This window comes from Phragmites australis, chromosome 19 (genome assembly GCF_958298935.1).
Source record: "Phragmites australis chromosome 19, lpPhrAust1.1, whole genome shotgun sequence".
Classification (NCBI taxonomy): domain Eukaryota; kingdom Viridiplantae; phylum Streptophyta; class Magnoliopsida; order Poales; family Poaceae; genus Phragmites; species Phragmites australis.
This window is the reverse complement of record NC_084939.1, coordinates 4,195,326-4,220,667: the sequence shown is the minus strand read 5'-3', so window position 1 is coordinate 4,220,667 and position 25,342 is coordinate 4,195,326. Positions and strand designations below refer to the sequence as shown.

At 43.2% G+C, this 25,342-nt stretch overlaps 1 protein-coding gene across 1 annotated transcript; it reads right to left on the bottom strand.

Annotated features, from left to right (window-relative positions):
• Positions 1-231: 231 nt before the first annotated feature.
• On the bottom strand, positions 232-2,747 carry LOC133900765 (uncharacterized). The gene is made up of 2 exons (XM_062341994.1): positions 736-2,747; positions 232-391 (listed from the first exon to the last, which is right to left on the bottom strand). Exon 1 carries the CDS (start codon positions 2,716-2,718, stop codon positions 760-762), a length of 1,959 nt encoding a protein of 652 aa, XP_062197978.1. The 5' UTR covers positions 2,719-2,747; the 3' UTR covers positions 232-391; positions 736-759.
• Positions 2,748-25,342: the final 22,595 nt, after the last annotated feature.

Below are 25,342 nucleotides of genomic sequence, written 5' to 3'. Positions count from 1 at the left end.
CAAACAAATTTTGTCTGAATTTTTTTAAAAATTCGAGCGGTTATCACGGTTACACGGTTTTTCGGTTACCGCCACAGCTCGGTTACCAAGCTTCGATCGGTAACGTGAACCTTGCCCTAGGCACGATGGCGTGCACGAGCCACAGCGTGGAGCTGCCCATCTCGTCGACAGAGAGAACAAGAAGCTGACAGGTGGGTCCATGGGCAAGATTGTCTACAGCGTTAAAAAAAATCAAGATGGCTAATGTTTTCGGCGGCAAATCGTCGAAGCCAAAATTTACGGTGGCAAATCGTCGAAGCCCATCTTTTATGATGGCAAATAGTCAATTTCCTCCAGGATCTGCAGGTTGATGCATTTGATACGATGGCGTCCGTGTGCTCCCAACCCAAGCCTGTGCATCATGCATGAGCAACCAAACCAAGTAAGCTGACAGCAGGCAAGAAACAGAGCGCGCTATATATCAACAGAGACAAGATAGATAGCTGCTTTTTTTGTGAGATGGTACAAGATATCATGACGCATGTTAAGTGCTCCCAACCTACGCAGATAGGCATTCAAAAAATTTGGTAACATAGGTTATAATGTGGAATATCATCTAAAAAAGTTTCAACCAAAATATGACTTATATAATGTGAAAAAAGGACGAATGTTACGAGGGTGTAAAGTGAGCCAATTTTAGTATTTCGGTGGTTAAATGAGCTGAACAGAATTTAGGCGGTTGCAGTTAGTGGTTACCTGTTAATCGCTGTCGTCGATCGCTTAGAGATTGAAGGCGCAAAGTACTCGGGGAGGTATGGCCGGATCGATCGCTCGTGCTTGTGTAAGCTCGACCCGCTCATTCGCGCAATCCCCGAGATTATAATGGGCCATGAGCAGCCAGACGAAGGTGATGAGCTCCCCTCCTCTGGCCAGCTGTGCCGCGTGCGCCTCCGGGCGTGACTTGCCGGCGGCGTAGACAAGGAGCCTCACCCACATATTTTTCAGCTCCTCCAGCGTTTCCTCGCGCCGCTCGGTCGAAGGTAACTCAACATGTTTTCGGAGTTCCACGCTGGCTGCATGAAGAATGGCGTCCTTGTTGCTGCTCACCACAGGCACAAGATTCTTACGAACTTTCTCTATCGCGGCTTCAGGACTGCCAGCCACCAGTAACATGGAAGCAGCAGCTGGGTGTGCAACAAGAAGGTAGAACATATAGTTGGACAGCTTCCGGCAGACGTCGGCCAAAGCAGCAGAATCCCCGCCGATGCCGGCGGCACTGGATGCTGACACCTCGTTTAAGTTAATCTCTGTTATTAGATGCAACAAAGAAATGGAACTAACAAAATCCGTCTTTACTGTTATTATTTCCTTCAAGAATGGACGGAGATGTCGCCACTGCCGTTGGCCACCACGGCTGAGATGTCGAATCTCCTCCACGAATAACTGTGTGATCTTGTCATCCACCTTCTCGTTCTTGGTGTTCAACAACTTGCTCACCCAAAACAGCCTGTTCGCCTCTCCAATGCCGAATGCTCTCGCCATCTTCCTGATCATGCTCATCACTCGTTGGGAGAGACTTGCTGGCTCGTCGTAGCCTATATAGCTTAAAAGGCTGTACTGCCCCATTGTTCCTGACCACAACGGCCTTGTCTCCGGCCATCCAAACATTTTGCTGGAGAGAAGAGACCTGGACATGTGAGCGAGCCTTCGGTACCCTCGAGTCTCCAGCCATGCCCATGTCCAAGGCGACGCCAACATCGTAATCACTGCACAAACTTCTAGAAGGAAACCTCCGATAAATAAGGTGTAGGTGATTGCAATGTCAGCTCTGCCATATCTATCTGCTTGTCTGTTGCTAATAGCGAAGAGCACAAGAGCAACAATAGCAGACACTTGAGAGATGCACCGGAGTACAATGACACTCCTTTTGCGCAGCAATGCAGCCTTAGTATGGAGATCATTGTACATTATTATACCAAGTTCCACATCTAACAACTTGACCAACTGCCTGTGATCAAGCGTGTTAGTGGTATACTCATCAAAGAAAAAAAGTGCATTCATACGAGGCGGCACCTCAAATTGATTGTCTATGTCGTAGGTCATACGCCTTGCAAACAACATTCGGATTGCTGAAGCCCATAGCAAAGCAAAACAGACAAAACCGTAATGTCCATCATCCAGACCCAGTTGTGGAATCTTCTCATTGAAAAAGGAATTGTCTGCTGATCTAGTATTGTATAAGCTCCCGTACCTGAGAGCCATTGTCCGCTCTCCATACTTGATAATCCCTGCAACAAACACAAAGATGCCCGGAACAAGAAGCTGAACGTTGTGCCAACCGATAGATTTCCAGAATACATACAGGGCTAGGGTCACCTCGACTACCAGATTCAAGAGATGCCTCAACCACAAGTTGTTGTCCTCTATGGCAAAACTGGTGATTGTGTCCTGTCCCCCAAGATGAATAAGGAGGAAGGGTGCCCAAAAGAAAGCTATGGGGTGAGTTCTTACTGTACCACTGTCCATGGAGGCATCCTCTTGTCGTGAGAGGAACCCAAGGGCATAAACTGCTACCACGTCTGCTCCCAAATATGCTATCCAAATGGTGCCCCTAAGCAGCCCGTTGGTGCTACATCGCCGAAGGCTGCCAGTAAAAAACAGGAATACTTGTAGGATGAAGCTGAGAAGCACAAGCAACTGGATTTCCCACTCATTAATCAGTTGCCAAATACTCTCCATTGCTAATTCGAATTCTATGTCGATCGCCAACACCTAGCAGGGATAACAATAAAGAATATATAATTCAATTTGACTTTTTTTGGGCATTGTCACATTATCAACTTCTTTTCATTTATAGAAAGTTTACATTGTAATTTCTCAACTGCACATGGACTAGTACTGGAGAATAAGATTAATATAAATGCTGGAACAAATATCTTAAACATAAGTTCATTTTAGTCAAATTTATAAGTTAAACAAATAAGTTGTAGGAAACTTTATGAGGTATGTTGCCATTATGTTTATGTAAGAAAAACAACTTGTATTGTTGAAATTTCTAAACTGATGCCGTTCAATATTTACATATTTCCATCTGTCAATTCTCCATATATTGTTATGAGTTCATCAAACTACGATTTATTACCGCTAAACACCACCAGTGAGGAATATCTTTTTTCTAGAATCTTATTTTGCATAAAGAAGGTCGGAAGGAAGCCAAAAATACATCAATATGACACAATTCAATTATGGAAGTTTATGAGGCCAAAGATAAGATCGTTGTGCACATAGGCCACACAAGTCAGGGTCTGCACAAGCTCACCCGCTAGGGATGCATGCCCATGGGGTGGTCGGGGCCGATCAGTTGCATCAAGCACTCTAAAGCTAATTAGAGATTTACGATACAGCTAACTGATTGGGGTACCAATAAAGAATATCGTCCAATGTAATTCTGTTTTTGCAAAATATAAATTATTCATCACATCTTAACAACAATAGTTTCTTTATAACAAGTTCTAGTTTTCAGTTCCTTAACTAGTTAGTGTGCACATGGAACCCACATAAAAAAAAACAGAGATAATAATATTTGAGAACAAGATTAATACGAGCACCAATATATTTATTTGTTTAAAATAATGTAATTTTCATCAAATTTACAAGTTAAGTATATAAGTTGCAAAATTCTATGACGTGTGAATAAAAACTATGATTACAAAAATACAAAAACTGATACAAAATCATAAACATAGTTAAAACATCAAAGAGCTAAACCCAAATTTAAATTCATGAAAAAATTTAGAAAACAAAAAATGACCAAAATGGTTGTAAGGTGTAGTATGCAACTGTATATTTTTAAAAATGTGTGCATCAAGTTAGAATTTGCTATGGTTATCCATAGGGCAGAAAAGAAGTATCTCCCAATTTGCTATGGTTATACATTTTGGAATTAAATATATTGTTAATAAATAAATTATTTTTGAATGGTTTTCAGTCATTTATTTTCAGTGTGAATATGTAGTATTATTACTTGAATATTCACAAATCATATTATACTAAATCCAATTTTTAATAATTTGATTTTGTATTTTGAAACTAAATTGTATATGTCTCTACAACTTTTCCATGGTATGAATGTACCTCTACAATTTGTTTATTTTGTAATTGTTGTATGAAACAGCCACTGCTATTGTTCAATGACTCTTTATACGTTGAGCTAAATGCTAAGTTTTGTAAATGATTCATAATCCTTTCTGTTTCTTTTTTTTTACTTATACTTTTTTCATGTTCCTTTTTTTCAAAAAGAAAATTATCAAGCATCTTTGTTTTTAAGGAATATATTGTTGTTTTAGTCCATAAGCAGTTACACCAAAAGTATATTTTTCTTTTCTTTTTCGAAATACCACAAGCATATATTGTCTGTGAACACATGAACCAAAGAAAGAGCAACTAAGGCAACATGTAAGAAAAAGGAAAACATGAAAGACATCAATATAAACAACCACTGAAGCACAATCTCTAAAATTATATAATACGCATTTTTTTTTTTACCGTCCTAGTCTTTTACTCCCTCCAGTCACAAATAAGTGTTGTTTTAGATATCGATACGGTCACCAACACACTATTTTGACCACTAATTAGTAATATGAAGTATCTACAAAATATAGCAATTTTGTAATATTACAAAACTGCTATTCAAGACAAATCTAGCTATACCATTTCCAAAAGTTGAATCGAAATATTCAAAAAGAAACTGATGGTCAAAGTTTAAATGTGTTGACTGCATACAATCCAAAATGACACTTATATTTCTAACTAGAGGGATTAGATAAATATTTAGTGCTTTCCCTATCCCTTGTTTCCTTTGTCTTCCTATTGACGCCATCATGCCTATCATTCACCTTCTTACTTCTCATTCTTCTAGCTTTTGCCACTCCCACAGATCCATAATTTAAACCAAATATACGATAGTACTAGCCCAGCAGACTCGAACCATACATGTATGTGAAAATAACAAGCTACAAGGACACATGGCATGTTTCAAAAAATAATTGGCAAACACCAAACAGAATTGAAACATGAGACAGGGATTTATTGCCTCATTGCTCGTTGATGGTTGGATACTTGGACTGCTACTACTGCCGATCTTGATTAAGCAAGCAGATGGGATGCCATACTTCTGCTTTGCCGGCTGGCCTTGTTTCCATCAATCATGTGAAAAACAATTGTTCATCAATCATCACAGAAAGCCAATATTTATTTAACTCTATTTTCAATATACTCCTTTCCTTTAAGGACTGAAAAAGATTTAAGAGTGCACTTATCGAGTAGAGATAAAGTAAATCCAAAAGATTTGTGCATACCTTAGCCAAAATCAGACCAAGCATTTTCTGTGGGATGTGTCACTGATGCACATGCTATTTATAGTTCTTGCTCTGCTATTCCTCGCTTGTAAAAGAAGAAGAGTGAAGAGATAGTCTTGGCACGATTTTATGCGTTTCTTGCAGGGAGAGAAAAGAGTAAGGAGTAAAGAGATTCTTTTCTCACATGCTCGCTCGCTTGGTTCAACTACTATAAAGGTGAAGGTCCTGGCTGTTGAAATTACTATCAACTATCGCTGTCAGTCCATGTGGCTTCGACAATTCATACAGGAACCAACCAGGAGCCGATGGCTGGAGCGGGCGGGTGGAAGAGGGCGGCGAGGCATGGGAGATGGCGCTGCTTGTCTCGCCGCTGCTCTGTCACGATTTTTTTTCCTCTTTGTGTTGCCACCGTGGGGATTTTTTTTTTTTTTTTAGAGAAAGGGTGCCATATATTAGATCAAAGTAAGCACAACTATTACAACACAGGACCGCAGGCAAAGGAAAAACAACAAGAAACACACAGATCCCGGCTCTGACACCCCGAGCTCCATCTCCGATTCGCCATCACTGAACAAGATCGAGAGAACCGGAGCCAAACTCCGCACCGATGAGGATGGGCCAAAAGAGGCCATAAGGTTTTTTGCTGCCACCAAGAGTAACATCTTGTAACCAGAATGCATTAAGAACGCTGAACGCCTCGGGCAAACTCGCCGGCCAGAATGAAATCCGACGCCATTGAACATGTCAACAACGCGAAAGAGAGAACTGGAGTCTCCAACGAGCACGTCGTCAACTTGGACATGGAGCTCACATCCCCTAACGGAGATAAAGCACAACACTATCACATGCATGGCTAGAAAAGCCATGGAATAAACAAAAGCACCAAAACTCCTCACCCATCGCCGAAGAAGGCGCCGTCACCGCCACCATCGCCCATCGCCGGAGAAGCTAAGGAGGAGCAAAATAATCCCAACCGACGCCGACATTGTGGGAGAACCTAATCCTAACCTACCTAACCCTGCGCTAGGTAAGAGAGAAATATACATTGGACACGCTGAGGATGGCGGCTCCACCAAGCGCCTGGCGACGCACCAAGATCTCCCCGACACCCCGGCCCCATCGACCACGCAAACGGACACGCCTGCTTCCACCCCACATGCACCACATAGAAGCACACCAGCGCAAACGAGCCGGATGTGGACACCAGCAACATTCTGGCCGGGACCCCACAGAATGAGACCGCGACGGGAGGAGGCAAGGACATGGACGCCAGCAACATGCCGATCGGGATCCCGCAGAACGAAGCTGTGTCGGGAGCCGACGTCTGCGACGAGACGCGCACACCAGTAGAAGCACACGGAGCCCGGCGATGGCCTGGACGCCCCCGCGCACACCTCCCTGGACCGGCAACCGGCAACGACCGGTGAGGGCGCCGTTGAATCTGCCGACAACAACGACGAGGAAGAGGCGACAAAGCACACCACTCCACCGCATGTCCAGCACCTAGTACGCTAAGCAAACTAGATAAACTAGAACTAGACTACTAGCTAGACTAAAAGGGGCTGGCCCGCCTCCCTCCCTCCGGTGAGCTCACCGTGGAACGAGGAGGGAGAGGGCCGGAGACGACGGGATCGACTTTTCCGCCTCTCTGGAACTGTAACAAGGGGAAAACGAAGACTCGAGAGATCGCTTGCTTACCCCGCCACCGTGGGGATTGGGGGTGGGCGATCTATAGATTATGGTCACGAGGTGAAGATATGTTTACACTGATGGGCCGGGCCAGGATTCAGTGATAAGCCACTACCACCAAATGAAATGGCAACGTGGCCATCCAACTCTGAGCCTGAGGCTGGTCACTCCAGTTGCCTATTTTGAAACCACTAGTTGAGTTTCCGTATGTTGTAACGGAAATAAAATTTGCACAAGATGATATCAAGCATATACAAAATTTATTGCTTACATCAATGGATCTAGGAGTGATTCTCTATTGTAATTACCTCACAACTCAATAATTGACAATTTGGCACGAAATGAAATGAGAAACCCTAATGTCACTTGACATTCATGTAATATTGAAAAAAACTAATGATGAAATGTGACCTTTGAGTGATAAAGATAGAGAAACAGAGCGAGGATGAGCTCATACACCTAAGAGCTCTCAAAGGTGAACCTGATAGCTAGGTTTAGCCTTTGTACAATTAGTAATTATAGATGTGTTAACTATTTACTTCTAGAACCCCTGTTCCGAGGTGTTATCTTGGGTACAACTCATACCACCTATTTTGTCTATGTTAGGCAATACATATTGGTAGTTAACAGTATCATAGGATTGAAGAAGAAACATCAACTACAAACAGAAGATAGAAAAAATATCATAGACTCAACGTACCTATTAACATCCCATATCATCACTCTTTTGTCTGCAGCAGATGAAGCTAATACAGTAGCCAAATTCAGATTCCACTCAACCTGAAACACCTTTCCGACGCATAACAGAGAAGAAAAAGGTAAGCTACATAAATCAGTTAAGTTGAATATAGTCTGACTAATACAGTGTGCTTCAGTGCAAGTATACTAAGTTAATAAGTCGATTACATTATGAGGACAATTCCAATCCCCCTCCCTTACAGACACTGAAATTAGTAGAAATTTTTTTTAACCAACAAGACTCCAAAGTAAAACAAGAAAGTATAATGAGTTTCTTTTCCAAAAGGGGTGGGAAAAGAAAACAGTATACTACAAAAAAACATTTTAACTCTGGGTGCAGCAATGCTAAGTAAATCATGGAACTGACAATTAAAGAACACATGCGTGAATGAATAGCAACCACTGCAAACTAATAACCCTAACATTTTATTATATCACCTAACTTTATACTCATTTTTTGGGTGATGATCTTTGAATCTCCAGAAACTAATTTACACAGATAAGATAAACCACATGTACAATCCATGAGGGAGTAAACAGAACCATTTGTTAAAAACTATGGTACTACCAAATTACTTAAACAGACACAATTTGCTCTCTACGAGGATCACAATCATACCGTGCACGACCTGTGACTAATCAACCCCTAATTTTCCAACAAAACCCTGCCCGATTAATAAGTATAGATAACACTAGATTGGAGCATTTTCAAGCACCTCTATCTTTTTGAATAATTCACATGTTTTGCCTGTGAGAATAGATGAGCAGTAAACAGCCATCGCCAAATTATGCACCCACAAATGAAAACATGCAACTTGAACTGTTTGACATAATTATACAATAACAAACTTTTGGGTCCAAAAATATTCAAGAAGAATGCAGATGTGCAATTCTTAGAACTCCGACCATCCATAGTTTGTTTTCTAAAAAAGAAAAAAAAGGCTATACAGAAGCAATCAAAATGAAAGATAAGAACATCACATATTTGAAGGAACCCCTAACGAAAATCAGGAACATGAAGTGTTAATGTCAACAAAAGGTTATGACCACACCGTTGAAATCACATCTCAGCTGCTTATCTATTTTGTTTGATGTCGCCTTCCACCAGCCACGAAGAGATTGAAACTGAGAGAATTGTGGCATGCCGGTTAATTTTAATCTTTGAGAGATAAGCCACCAAACTTCCTTTGTGAAAACACAATCTTTGCATAGACGTACTGGGGTTTCATCTTCTTGATTGCAAAGAGGGCATGTTTGATTCCGAGGCCAACCTCTTTTCGCCAAATTATCTGCGGTAAGAATTTTATTTTGCAGTAATATCCATGAGAAGAGTTTACATTTTTATTCGGTTCTTGCCTTCCACACTTGCTGCATGTTGTGTTTTCTTGTTAGCCTCATGAATTGTATTTTATATGCACTTCGAGCTGAGTATTGGCCATCCGCCGTCCATCTCCAGGTTAAGGTGTCTTTTATGCCTGGCTATAGTATTAATCCTCTAAACTTTCCCCATAAGTTTGCAATTTGGTTAAGCTCTTCATTCATCTCGAGGAATCCAATATAGCCAATCCATCGATGATCAGTAAGCCCTTCCTTGACTGTAAATTTTTTTCTTCTCGATTTTGCGTAAATAAGCGGTGCGATGTTTCTTGGGGCCTGTTCTTGGAGCCAGCTTGAGTGCCAGAAGCTCTCTTTTTCACCATCACCAATTGTTACTATGGTTGACGCATGAAATAGCTCTCTATCTCCTTGATCACAAGGGGTGGGAAGTCCTTTCCAAGGCTTATCTTCATCTTGTCATATGTACCAAAGCCAACATAGTCTTAGGGCCCTTGAAAATTTTTGCAAATCCTAGATGCCTAATCCTCCTAACTCCTTTGGTTTGGTGACGGTTCTCCAGTTGACCAAGCTGTGGCCCCCCAAGACATGATCTGGAGTTTCTCCCCGCCAAAGAAATCCGCGCCTCAAACGATCAATTTTCTTTGAAATCCATTTTTGGAGAGGCAAGACCGTTAGGTGGTAAGCCGGTAGCGCTGACAACATAGACTTAACCAAAGTTTCACGGCCTGCTAGGGAGAAGAGCTTTCCTTGCCAACCGGGAAGTTTGTCACTTATCTTATCAAGAAGAGGTTGGATTATGGCAGGGCGAAGGTGAAAATGGGTGGCGTGGAACAATAGAGGCGTCCGGAGCGTCCGCTGGAGCTTTGCCTAAGCACTCAAAGGACCGGTGACCGGACTTCTTACACTTCCAACATCAAGGTGGTTCACGGCAAGAAGCTTGTGCTCCGGCGAAAAGTAGTTGAGGCATCTCCCCTGAGCTCTCCTAAGGAAGGCTTTCTTTCTGAGCTGCTTCTCCTCTGCATTAATGGAGTTACCCACCTTAGGACAATGACGTGAATGAAACCCTGGCTTTCTCCCCCAATGTTGTGGTCGTACCACACTCGAGCCTTCCTCCAACGCCACTAGGGCATTGCCTTGAGCCCTTCGAGTGTCTGCTACAGCTACTTTTGCAATGGGGAAATCCAAGCTGTGAGACTAACATGGCCGCTGAAGGCCAGTGCCGCTTGAATGCTGGGAGGGATTTGCACTGTGCTGAAGCTTTGGGTTGTTGAACTTTGACAAGAGAGAGGCAGTGGTAACTCTTGAGGAGGCAGCATAGAGATCGAATTGAAGGCAAAGGAGATCTTGGGAGAGATCTCGTTCCCTTTCGGAGGTGACTCTATCCTGTCGCTTTGAGGAGCTGCATCCCACCACGAAGTGAGAAGGCCCTGGTCGTGCCCGGTGTGCCACGACATAATGAATGCTTTGGCCTGGATCTCTGGGTTCCGTCACCAAGGAAGGGGGTAGGCTATTGTTGTGCGGCGGACGCAAGGTCCCAGGATGTACGAGGCCATGAACTGAAGGGGAGCCTTCACGCCGGTGGTTGGGAGCAGGAGGAGAAGCCACTGGGCCCCTTTGGTCAGCGACGACAAGACTCTGCACATTGGAGACCCAACTGTGTTGATTTGCGCCCTATTGAGGGAGAGAGGACTCTAGAACGCCATCCGCTGTCCAGAAGTGCTGCGAAAACTGAGGGATCTACGATGAGGATGAGAGTAGCAGAAGGAAACTAGGTGGATCTATGGTTTGTGTAGGATAAAGAAGGGATTTGGGGTTGGAGAAGAGGGAATGAGCGAGTAGCCCCCTTGGTCGCCAGAGGGCTTCAACAGCTCCATCCCAGAGGGCTCCAACAACCAATGAGCTGCACTACATTGTTACTCTTGATTTGACTATGGATGCTCACTTCTTTCGTAAACTCTTCTCTCAAATCTCCACGGATATATCTCTTCACTGCAACTAGATGATGGCTATCATCAAGGACTCCTCTATAGACTTCTCCAAAACCACCTTTTCCAATAGGAGTACTATATTGCTAGTAATTCTTTCAATATCTTCCACTGTGAAATTCTTGATATTATTGCTGGTGTCTACTGTCCACTTTGCTTTGTTATGGCATTGGATGAGATCTCCAGTTACAATCTTGTTTTCTAGACGCTCCATTCTATTCCAACACTATAGGTCCACAATGTTGAGGACCCTAGCAATTCAACACGAAAAAGAGAAGATAAGAAAAAATAATTAATAATAATAATAATTTGATAAATGAATTTCTAGGCACCACAAATACTTTACTCCAGTATTTTATGTATAGATCACAAATTAATTTGTTTTACAATTTTTTTTTATGCTTTCCTTTTCTATGAAATATATTTTTAGAATTCAAAAAGGCAGGAGAGGTTCCTCTCTTCATCCATTACTTAATTGGGGAGTGTTACATCAGTTCTTTGTTACGGATATTTGATTGACTAGCCTACAGATCTGATCTTTGAATCTTTGAGACCAAAGGGCTAGGTCGTGGACTGTGGAATTAAATGTTCAAAACCTTTTTAGATAAAACAACGGAATAGCTGATATTACCATGATTTACTTCCTGAATACATGACTATATTCTCTGTGACATTGTATTCTGCACACTTGACAGGAAATGAATCGGAGAGAAATTCTAGCATTTCTCGCCAATTGAATTTTCACGACTCGATAGCAAGGAATGTACGATGGAAAACACCAGAGGTACTAAACATAACGGGCACCTCAGCGCTGGACTTCCCACTGATTCCAGGATGAAAACTGTTGCCAACGCTGCGGGTGGCCGGCAGGACCTCCTGTCTGGCCGACGGCGAGCAGCTTTTCTCCCCTCAACCGCATATCACGCTTCACATTAGTGGTCTAATGACTCTTCTTGCCCCCTGCAGAATGCTAACTGCCTAGCACGTCGCAGACGTGATGGTATCTTAAGCTTGCAAATGCAGGAGCTGGTCAGTTGAATTTGCCCAGTGCCCACCTCGAGGGTGTTTGGTCTCACGCCGATCAAACTAAACAGAATTAGTTTTTTTCTTAATGAAAGAATCAGTTAGTTGGTTGACTTATCTTATTGTTGTAACGAAGTCAGGATTGTAAATACACTGCATTAGTTAAGGATTCCTAGGTTGCAATAAAAATATAAATATTAGATATAGTAACATTAATCATAAATTTAAGGTATGAAGATGTGGATGCGCCACAAGAGCGCTGTCGAACAAATACGCTGGAAGTGATGTCGTAGTTTGATTTCATATGGGATCTACAAAAGGAGGAAGAGATTATCTACTAATTTTCTTTCTAATTTTTTCATTTATTTTTATTAGTAAAACAGCTCTCGTATCCATAATCGGTAACGAGGCAAGAAGGCTGGAGGATGAGACTAGATAGCAAAAGTTGGTAAATTATTTGAATTTTAGGATTTTTATTAGATGAGAAAAGAGTAGGGGGAAAAGGTGATACGAGAACCAACTCGTGTTTTATATACTAATAGCTAAGTGTTTGTGGGTTGAAAAAAAAATATAAACATTAGATGTAGTAACATAAGCACAAACTCAATGTATGGAGATGTTGATGCATTATGAGAGCGCCGTCGAACGAATACGTCGAAAGTAATACCGTAGTTTGATTTTAGATAAGATCCGAAAAAGGAGGATGGAATTATCTGCTAATTTCCCTCCTAATTTCTTTAATAATTTTCATTAGTAAAACAGTTTCTATATATGTAACCGGTAACGAGGCTACGAGGCTAGAGAAAAAAAGTAAATAATACATATAGATAAATTATTTAAATTTTAAAAATTTTATTTAATAGAAGGATAGTAGTAGAATAGTTGATACGAGAACCAACTGGCCCTTTATACGGTAGAGAAAGATTACAACCGGTCATCACTGTTGGAACAGACCCATAGGACATAGATTGCACAGGGTTTCATTCATAAACCAGCTACGAATCCCTCTGTTCTAATAAAAAGGAAGAATTCCTCTCTTCTCTCTCTGAATAAAATAAGAAACTAGTTAGCCATGGTTGGGTCGAGATCGTAGGATTGGTAGGTACCGTAGGACAAGGAGACGCCGGAGACGAAGCTCTGAGACACGGACGGCAGCGGCGGAAGCGGATGGCGAGCCATGAGAGGCGCCGGTGCTTGTTGCCTCACTGCTTCGACATTCTGATTTAGGCCTCGTTTAATTGTAAGAAACGTTTTAATTCTTTAGTGATTCTATAGAATTCCTGTCAAACGCACCAAAATGTGAAACATTTCATCTTGAATCACATGAAACGTTTCTCATTTTTAACACTACAAGGTGAATCATCCAAAATGGTGTTTCACTCGTTTCGAGAATCACTCAGGTCATTTTTCTTTAAGAATCCGAATTCAGAATCTCTTCCAAACATTTTCAGAAAATTAAAGGTGATTCACCAGAGAAATATTTCCACAAAGAATCTGAAACCGAAACGTTTCTAGAAGAATCTGAAACCTTGCCAAACAAGCCCTTAGTTTCCCTTCGCTGTTGGGCGGTGGGGAACTAGAGGACCGGGGATCCGAAGATTTGGAAGGGAAGGGTGTAAGAAGGACGGGCCGGGCTTGTAAGCATGTGTGGGTTTTAAGGTCCTTCGGGCCAAGCTGAGCAAGGTACCTTTACCTCTTCGATCCCAGCTCTCCGAGAACAAGCTAGTTTGGTGCTTGGGACCACTATATTTGATCCACCCACCCTGGTTCGGGGTTAACAAAACCGTTTGAGGGTCGAAACCGCCCCTTGGTGATTTTTCGAAATTCACGAATATCATGAAAACCGTTCAAAATTTGATGAGAATTCACTCGAATTCACTAGTCAAATTTGTAAATCGGAAGCAAAAACCGATCAAATTGACAATTTGGTAACCACTCGATTTGAACCAAAAACCGATCGCATTGAATGCATTGAACGCATTTCAAACGAATTTGTCAAAAATCATTCGGTTTTACCAATTTACCGAGTGAATATCCCGAATTGCAGTGCGGTTCAACAAAAAACCCAAAAAATAGCTCAAACTTGTAAAATCAATAACTAATTCATCTGAGCTTCAAATCAATTGAAACAAATTTTGTTGATTTCATTGTAACATGATCTACATGATAAAAGTATTTATACTCATAAAAAGTTGAATATTTTCTGTGAGAAAATGTATTTGCTAAAATAGTTAAATGTATAGTTAATTCTTTACTAATCCATCAATCATGAAACTAATTTTATTAGTCTTCTTACATTATCCTATGTCTTTTAAAAATACATGAACTCATGAAATAATTATTCTAACATGCATGATTCTGCAAATGTGTTACAACTAGATTAATTCATAACTAACCCATCACACCTCCAAAATTTGTAAAACCACTTTTATTAGTTTACTTATACTATGATTTATGTAGGAAAAATAATGGTAGACATGAAAAAGTTAATTACAGTGTTGTTTCTTAATATATTCACTTTATGCTTATGAACTTTGTAAAAATCATGGAGAAATTAATAAAACTCTAAATGAAGTGAAACAAATTTTAAAGATCATCTTAAGATACGTCCTACACAAAAAAAATTTGTGTTTGTATGTTAAGCTTTTTCTTAACGTGATGGGTCAAATCATCATGTTCATACGGCTCATTTCAGCATTTTTCTTCTTTTTTTTCAAACTTCCTCTCCATGAAATATGATGCAAACGACATTATTTTTTAAAATAAATGCACAAAATGTCTTATAATTGTCTCTGGTATTTTTATAATTTTTGTGATTTTTATTTTTTATTTATTTTTTTGAATTTTTTGAATTCAAATTCGAAAAAACGGTCGATTTCTAAATGTAGTGCGGACCGAATTGGCCAATATTCGAGAGGTTTTCAATGATTTTTTGAACCCTACCCTAGTTTGGTCCCTGGGATCGACGCGGGTGTCTCTCCGGGGATTTATTCTCCAAAAATAAATCTTTAGCCTTACCGTCATGTGTATAGGTTATAGATCTACCATGCGTCTTAGGATATGTGTTTGTGTGCGTGTGTAGGGTGTAGTGTATGTATCATACTTCAAAAACAAGTAGATTAATAACTTAATCTGGTTTTTTCCAAATAACCCTACCCAGTTTCATACTTCAGATTCACATAGCAGTGAGTATCCGGAGAGTCTTTCCGATTCACATAACCCCACCAAATCGTTTCCCTCTATCGTTCCTTTTTCATTTTGGTGTTTCTTTGGTGTTTTTCTAATGTTCATTTGCTTAGTTATTTTTGTGCTTTTCATCGTTAATTGGTGTAGGCTCGAAGTCTAGAATCCAAGCAAGGACATGAAGAAGGAACTGAAAGTGAGACCCGATGATGAGTAACCCGGGAGACTCGAACAAGGTTAATCGAGAATTAACCTTCATCAAGGCAAGTCCTAGCTTCTTGATTATATTGACCCCATGTTTGCAACTAACTGAAACCTTGTAGTTATATGCATGCTACCTTTGCTACATTACTTTAAGTATTGGTGATAGTTATAACCTATTTGATGAGCCATACCTTGACTACTACTCACAATGCCCAATAATAACCTTAAATTATACCTAGCATCTTATATAATGATGTGGGATAAAACCTTGCTAACTAGTATGCTTAGGGCTTGGCTACTTTGCTCTCTTCGGTGATGCTTGCCCTCTCCTCGGAGAGTGCTTAATCGCTTTTTATCATGATCACATGCTTTGCAAAAAGGGTGAAATGTGTTGAGATGATTGGTGGTGTTGGTATTAAGAAAACCCTAAAATAGTTTTGGTGAGGGCAAGTAGAGTAACCCTCTCGAAAGGATGCTCTTAGGGGCTCGAGTGACCTATATGGTACTCATAACCAATGATGAAGATACCTACCTCGGTATAAGTACCGAATCATTATGCCGTCATGGTAAGCCACCCAGTGTAACCATACATCTTGAATGGGCAGGACTTGACCGCTCCTTCTTCCGACCTAGTTGGACATCTTACTAGTAGAGCTGAGAGCAATGAGAACCCAAATGTCTGACAGGTGCTCTACTTGAGTATTTACTGGACTAAACACTTTACAAAAGTCAGTGATCCCATAGACCAAGCACTTTTCAAAGGTCATAGGTCATTGGCATCTAAACGAGGCATGTAGCACTTGAGGTGTCCCATAGTGGAGTCCAACAAGGAAGGATGAATGAAGCGTCTTGGTATGATTTGCTCGTCCGTTTGCAATGGTTGGAGGCTGAGCATATCATATGGATATAGTGTACTACCTCTGTAGAGTGTAAATTTATTCAAATAGCTGTGTCCATGGTCATGGGCATGCGAAGTTGCGGCCACACAAGATTAGACTAGAGGTGTGTGTGTATTCCTTGAGGCGTGAGTGGGCAATGTGCCCGTGTTTTGGAGAATATCAATGAATTGATTGGGACTAAACGTCCACCGACCAAAAGATGGGAACTACAGGAAATCGACAGATTTTCTCAGGACCAACAACTCTTTAATATCAATATAACCTGGCTTTTCAACTACTTTTAAACTAAGTATTACACCTTAATTTATATTGTATGAAAAACTAGCTTTATGCCCAAACTATAGCCCTACGACTTTAACTTTGATTACTCACCTTATGCATCTATCAATAACTTGAAATAGTGCTAGGACTTGCTGAGTACCTTTCGTACTCACCTTAAAAGATGGAGTTCAATCTCGTCTCGAATCGAAGATGAAGAGTGGAAGTTTAAGGTCGCATCCATACCCAAGTTGCATGTGGCATTGTGTCGCCTCGTTTCATTCTGCTATAGGCTCTTCTACTTGGCTGGTCAACCGTGCTTGCTAATCCACGAGACCATTGCTTTGCTTACTCAGGTAATTATTTTATTCAAAATATGTATTTGATATCATTCTGTTGGATTCTATTTGTATCAGCTACTGATTCATGAACTAATATAGGAGGCATAGGGAAACCCAGGATTGGAGTCCGACAACAGCGGCGGTGGGCTGCCTCCAGCCAACAGTAGTACTCAAGATCGTGTACTTGTCGTGCTCCTCACACTCGTCGAAGGAGCTGCTACCCTCCTCGTCGGTGGAGAGTAGCTCCACCTCCTCCAACTCAGACTCCAACGATGGTGAAGAGAGCAGCGCCGGTGTGTCCATGGCAAGCGAGGTGCGGCAGTGGAGAGGGTTGGAGAGGGGTGGGGAATGCGGCGGAGTGGAGAATGCGGCCGGCCAGATTGGGGTTTTTTGAAGAGGAAGGAAATAGGACGATTTTTTGCGCGGAGGAGATGAAGAGCATTTATTACTCACAGGTGGGAAGCAAAACTATAAGAGAGAGGCTAGCCCCTCCGTATCCACAACGATTCTAGATTGTTCCATCCAAAATTGATATCTCTCACGGGTTCACACTGAAACCGTGAGAGACAGTCTCTCACGGTTTTAGATTGTTCCATCCATATGCTCTGTCTATTACGGCTTCCAACTGGACCCGTAAGAGATTTTATCTCACGGTTCCAAAATAACCGTGAGAGGTATTTAGTCTCATATGAGCATTTACGTGGTTGAGTCGCCCTCCAATAAGGAAATTAAAGAACCCATCTATCCTCTCTCTAGAAAAATACTCCCTCCTATTAAGGAAAACAAGAGATGCCACAAGACAATGCACCTTCTTAAATTCCTATGTGCGACTTACGGAAAAGAAAAGGTATCTCCTAGGTTCCTCGTTCCAATGAATGGCTTAATCCACACATATTTTGAAGTACTAGCCATACCCATACGTTGCAAAAGATCTCATATAAGAGAAAGTCTTAAACACCATCCTCCGATTTTTTAATACAAAGATAATTGTGTTTAAATTTAGGAAGTCCATATAATAGCCTATGCGTATTCATATCATAAGCCAGCTGAATGAAACTGTGTACAGATAACTCGTTCTTCACAGAAGATCCTCCATATCACATTCATGTAAACAAGATTAATCAACAGAAGGTCCTGTCCATCAACTTCATCTTTACAGCTGTAAATGATAAAAGTCTAGTACGAGGTCGTCCAACTTTACTGAATTTTCCCTCCTGAGCTTCTCTCCGAAGTCCAACATCATCTTTGAGCCTTCCTATGAAGCATCTAAACAACTCAATGGGTCAGCGGCGTGTGCAGGAAAAAAAATTGGCCCGTGCTCGTTGAGCACGTTTCTTTTTCTTCAACTAAGAAAACCCAGTGTATGGTAGTCACCGGTGCTTGGTACCGTGCTCTGGGAAAGCAAATTATATAAGAGCTGGGTGAGAAAGAGCCCTGCGAGATCTGTATATATGCTATTCATCTTTGATCCAAAGGTCTCTGCGTGCGTGTTTCTCCGTGATAGAAGACATATGTCGCCGTTTGGTGGAGGTCTACATGTGAAATCGGATCTTATATAATTTGCTTCCGTGCCCTGCCCCGGTTGCACCCCCTCTCCTCCTGATCTTCCCGTCAATGGCCTGTGTTTCTGAATTAGCTAGTCATGAAAGCTCAATTACTGTATTTTTAGACTATATACTTCTTAGACACAGTATCACAGTTGCCTAGCTGCATCAGCTAAAAGGTGTCCCCAAGATTCTCAATTCAATAAGCCCACAGCAACCTAGCTACGTACATTATCCACACCGAATGTGCTTTAGGAGAACAGCGCTAGCTAACACATAGAATCAGTCATTTGGTTGACTTATCTCATGGAATTAGTCAATAGATTAACTTATCGTTTTAGTGCAGTGATGCTTTTAAATCCGCTGCATTGTAGGATATGAATGCTGGAACTGGCCCATAGGCAGTAGATTGCTAATGGGCTACTGGCATCAAAGGACAAATCAATGTACATGAACTCCTTCATGTTACAATTATGGGTCGCTTTCCAATAAGAAAAGAACTCAACTATTTCTCTCTGATAAAAAGCCCTACTATAAGGAGAAGAAGAAAAGATGCCACAATATTACAAGAAAAGGTGCTCGCCTTGCTGCTTCGGCGGCCTTACGATTTCAGTGATGGAGCGGACTGCGCAACCGGAGCTAGAAAGGAAAGCAAGGAAGAGTGGGCCGGGCTTGTGAGGTCGTGTGGGTTTATGGGCCTTTTGCAAGGATGGGGCCCAGCCCAGACTAATGTGAGAACCTCAGGGCCCGTTGCAAAATTCCGATGTTGGAACCGGGGCTGACTATATGTCGGTTATGTTGACGGTTAGCCCTAATTTGCCCATGCCCAACACCCCCCACCACCACCACCACCAGGCAATGCTGCTTCGCCGCTACCAACGCGGCACTCCCCCACCCCCACAACCACCCTCCCACCACTCATCGATGTTGGAAACGATGACAGCAAGCCCTCTAGCGAGCCCCGACCCCATAAACAAAAATGCTCCAAGCATTGAAAACGCTTGTTTCAAGCACTAAAATCAATTGTTCCATGGTGTGAGGAACAATGATGTTCTAAAAGGAGATGAATTAGGACACTTAGAAACTAATTGCTTCAAAAACTTCAACAAGATAAAGTTATCTTAATTTCTATCTAAATGTGCTCTGAATTTATCTAGTGTGTCTATTCTAATGCTCAAGAGGCTTGCAAGCTACTCTAGCAAGGTAAAGTATAAGTATATAAATGCGAAAACATAAATAAGGTAGAGAAACAAACTCGATACAGTGGATTTTTATACTATGGTATTGGTGACACATAAGTCACCTCTAGCGCACGTTAGAGCTCTACAAAGGATATGCTCCTGATCGCCAAGACTCTTCCAGTCACGGCTCTTGAGATACCATGTCACCAAAACAAGGCCTCAAGCACGATGAGCCACCAAGGCGAGGTCTCACCACTGATCTCTCTTCTGGTCACTTATGCACCGTCTTCACTTCGGAGCTTTAGTTACAAAGACAAGGACTTCCATGTCTCCGCATAATATTCTTGCCGCCACTCCACACCAAGTCAGAGGGTCAACAAGTTACCGGCAAGTCATTAAGACTCCAAGGCGTCGTGTACTTCTCGGTATATGGTTGGATCACTTCTTGATCCACTCTCTAGGTTGCAACACCTAGCAACACTTCTCTCTAAGCCTATAAGCACTAATCACTCTCTAATCATGTGCTTAATCGCCTATGATGAGCACTTTAAGTACTTGCAAGGATCGGATGTTTTCTCATATGTGTATGATGTTATCTGGACTCCAGCACCTTCAAATGACCGAGTGAGTGGGTATTTATAGTCTTAAACCCGTCAACTAGCTGTTGCTTCAATAGCTCAACTTTACTGTGAACACCGGATGATCTGGTAACAATAGTAGTACAAGCACCGGACCATCCGGTGTGTACATCAGTGGATACTAGCCGTTGTAACTCCACTTAGATACATTCTGAACACCTGATTATCTGGTGTATCCTGCACTTCCATCATCGAACTATCCGATGTGTTGTCTTGAGCCAAGATGAGCCACTTCTTCTCTATGCAATTAGTCTGATTTGTAGACCTTCTGATCATCGGACCTTTCGGTGTGTTGACCTTCATCTGCTTTGTCATCTTCCTGGAAAACACTCTGGTGTGTTGGCTTCTTCATCGTCGGACCATCCGGTATGTTGAAATCTTTCCTTCCCTCATTTGCACAAATTATATTAAATGCTCTGGTGTACTTACTCTTCTAACATCGGATCATCCGGTGTACTTAACTTCAGTTTTCTTCGAAAATCAACCCTTCTATTAAATACTCTGGTGTGCTTCTACTTCCATCACCGGACCATCGGATGAGGTCAATTTACTTCTGCACAAAACATTAAAATGCTACGGTGAGTACAAATTTATCTGCATCAGACTATCCGGTGAGAACAATTTCTCTAGGACTTCTCCAATTCAATCAAACTTTGTCCCGACTTCGGTGGCTTCTTCATGTATTGCATCCATGAGACATACTAACATATATTCTTGACAAACATATTAGTCCCAATGACTATAATGTCATTAATCACCAAAATCACAATAATGACCTAATAAGGTTATTTTCGCTTCAACCTCCTCATTTTTGGTGATTGATGACAACACAACCAAAGCAAAAGGGGCAAATGATACCAATTAAGAAAATACATGATTTTAAAAGTTCACAAGACCGTACCTCTTTGCTTGGATGCATGGTACACTACTACAGAACCGGCCTTATATGCCGGCCCATCACTGCCGGTACCTAATGGGCCGGTAGTGATGGGGCATCACTGTTGGTTCAAAAGCCGCGTGGGAAGAATCAGCCAATGTGACTTATGAACCGGCAGTGATGAAGGGCATCACTGCCGGCTCAAGGCTTGCACCGGCAGTGATGCTTCATTGCCGGTTCTAGCCACGAACTGGTAGTGATAGTTCATCAAGTATCACTGTCGATTTGTGTTATGAACCGGCAGTGATAATGGGTATCACTACCGGCTCATGTGACGAGCTGGCAGTGATAATGGATGACAGCATATGTCGGAGGGTGAACTCCTATCGCATGGATCCGGAGGGACCCATTTTTGAGATTCGGTCGGGGAGATGATTCTGAATATGTTTGCGGGAGAAATAAATGGGTGTAAATGCGATGGCAGGTGGGATGGAATGATCTAATGCAGAATGCAGTAAATGCACTGGAGGGATTTTTAGATAGGTTCGGGCCGCACTGAGCGTAATACCCTACTCCTGTGTGGATGCTATAAATGCCCTGAGAATGTCTCTCAGGAATGTTGCTGGTAATAAGAATGTTTGTCTATCCTAGAGCTTCGGGCTCCTTGTTCTTCGGTGGTCTCAGCTTCTATGCTTGTACTGAGGTGTTCTTCTGTCTTCGCCCTGGATTCTTCAGCCTCTGAGAATGTGTGTCTCTCTCTCTGGCCCCCCTTGTCCGTGCCCGTCGGCTCTCTTAAATACTCGCCGACGATAGCGTGCCCCGAAAGGAAGGGCACGAGTTCCAAGGCGTCATAAATGGAAAAAGCAATCATTATGGGCTACTGCACGAAGTGAGGCGGGGTTGAAAACGCGCCCCCACCCGGTATTGGTCGTCATGATGGCGCCGGCAACGGGCGCCGTGGAGAGGGCCCACCGGGCAGCCACAGAGCAGCCCGGCGTGCCTGCTCGGTCTTGTTCTCCTGACACAGCAGGGTGGCAGGCGGGGCACCTTGGGCCATGCGATGCTATCCCGAGGCGCGCCGGATGACGCGGGATGGGACCCTTGTATTAAATGTCCCCACGCCCTTCTGCCAGAATGTGGCAGGGACTGACACTGAGCGTGGTTGGAGCAGTTGGAAGCGATAGACCACGCACCCTCTTAAATGCGGCATCGGGCCTTTCACTGGCTGACACCTCACCGCTAGACCCCTGTGGGGGCCACCGGTGAAGGACTTCTTGGGCCGTCGGGGAACCGAGTGCTCGGGGGTCACTATTCACATCCCCGAGCACTCTCTCCCTGAAACGCCCTCTCTTGGTCCTCAGGGAACTCTGGGAGACGGCGCCGGCAGAGGACGAGTGGATGCGGCCGTGGGGGCTGACGTCGACGTAGACCCAGTTGCGCCGCCAATCATCCCACTTGCTCCGTAGCACTTGGGGGATGTACACCTCCGTCAAGCCGTCCCGCAGCCAGCGACGTTCGCGGTGGACAAGCATCTCTTCTTCCCGGCCAGCCGCAGGACGAAGAAGTGGCGGAACAGCGCCACCGACGGCGGCACTTCGATGAACATCTCGCAGAAATGCGCGAAGATCGCCAGAATGACCACCGAGTTCTGGCTGAGATGCGCCATCTGAATCCCGAATGTGTCGAGGATCTGGAGGAAGAACGTCGAGAACAGCGGCACCAGTCCAGCCGCCACGAAGGAGACGAAGATGACGATGCACCCCGGGCGGTCCGTGATGGGCGAGTAGTTCACCGGCGTCACCACCGAGGCCTCCCGCTGGCCTTCAGGCACCATCATCTTCCGCACCTTGTCCGTCCCCTCCTCGTTGACGAACCGTGACTCCGGTAGTATGCTATCGACCCCCTTGTCACGGCGGCTGCTTCCTGCCCTCAGCATTGTTTCGGAGTGGGGAGCATGCTGAAACGGTGGGGGAGGAAGGATGTGTTGCGGGCCGGAGAGAGGGCGAAAGTTCTAGAGCGCAAGGAAGAAGAAGAAGAAGGCTTGATCGCAAAGATGGCATAAAGAGGGGGGCGGTTCGCTCCCCTCCTCCTTTTATACCCTAGGGATTTCAAACGGAGCCTTGCCGAGCGTACCTCGGCCAGCGCAACCGCTAGGCGAATCTCCCTCGGTCCGCACGGATGTCAGTAGTCCTCAGGCGCACTACCCTCGATCTGCGTAGTTGCCACACGCGCCGCCTGCCTCGTTCTCACGCGCCGCCCGCCTCGTTATCACACGCCTCGGGAGTCGGCTGGACGCGCGTCCGTTCGGCTCCCCGCTGGGTCGTACTGGAAGCCTAGGCCGGAGGGGCCAGCACCTGAAAACACGCCACGTGGTGTCGGTGCTGGATTCGGCCTCGATAAAGACGAAGGCCCCATCCGCAGTCTCTGGGCCATCGCCTGCCAATGGGCCCGGGGGCTGCTGTCGGTGAATCAGGAACCAGGGGTCCCTGAATCCCGAGGCCGGGCCAGCAATCTGCCACGTGGCGCCTTCCTGCGGGGGTTCATCTCCGCGAGGTACGAGAAGACTAAGTCCCGGGAGAGGGTGCTCGGGGCTATGAACAGTGGTCCCCGAGTACCCGAGTTCCCCGATGATCTGCGAAAACCAAGTGCCGAGAAGAGAGTGCTTGGGGTCATGAACAGTGGCCCCCGAGCACTCAAGTACCCCGAGGACCCAAGGAAGGTAGTTCCGGGAGAGAGTGCTTGGGGCCGTGAACAGTGGCCCCCGAGCACTCTCTTCCCGGCACTTGGTCTTCGCAGATCATCGGGGAACTCGGGTACTCGGGGACCACTGCTCATGGCCCTGAGCACCCTCTCCCAGGACTTAGTCTTCTCGTACCTCGCGGAGATGAACCCCGCGGGAAGGCGCCACGTGGCAGATTGCTGGCCCGGCTTCGGGATTCGGGGACCCGTGGTTCCTGATTCACTGATAGCATACCTTAAAAAAGTCATAACTTTTTCATACGAAGTTGGATGGGGAAAAACTTTACATGAACATTATAGTTCTCGATGAGATCTATAACTTTGTAGTTGAAAACTTTGTAATTTAAGGTCATTTAAATGCCCAAATAATCTTAACAAAGTTTTAGTCATGGTTGATGACAGCTAATCTTAAAAAATCATAACTTTTTTCATACGAAGTCGGATGAAGACAAACTTTATATGAAAATTATAGCTCTCGATGAGATCTACAACTTTGTAGTTGATCATTTTTTATTTGATACCATATAGATACACAAATAAATATCTAAAACTGATACAAAAGGAGCCACATACTTGACCATAAACTTTTTGCTTAGATCTAGTGTAAAACTAGTATGAATCATTGAAAAAACCACACACAAGGTCACAGATGTTGAAAACTAGAAATTCAAATATTTTTATCACGAGTTTGGTAACTTGGATTGATGAAACATCTGCATAGCACTAACTTTCCGATGTAGCACTATGTCTCCAAAAATTATCAGGCAAATTAGAGAAGGTTAGTTGTCACTCAAAAACTTCAGAGGCCCTGTCGATAATCTTCTGAGCCTTTTTTTAGGTCAAGGAAGGTACAGGTCTTTATAAAGTAGAGGTCGAATGTCGAAGATTTTTCTAGATGCGCCTCGTCATTAGCTTCGAAAGTAGAGGTTGAACGTTGAAATCAGACTCTGTATGCAAAAGTTATGGCTGTTTTACTGAATACTTCATGGATTGGACACAAATTTTTTCATACGGAGTCGGATGGAGACAAACTTTATATTAATATTGTAGAACTCGATAAGATGTACAACTTTGTAGTTGATAACCTTTTCATTTATGATGATTTTGATATGCAAATAGACATTCAAATGTTCGATGATGTCAAAAGGATTGATTTTGCTATTGTACTCAAGAACGAATGAGAGGTGAGATGATTAGAGAGGTCATGTTCGCAGAGCTTCTGATCAAATTCATGAGTTCAAGTCCTGGAACTCACGTGAAAAATAGTAAGTGAGCAGTGATCGGTATTCGAGCTTCTAGTTGAGGGCGGGCGAGCAGTAGTTGATTGGGTGCCTCTGGTCGAAAAAAATATTTTTTTTACTTTTTTCGA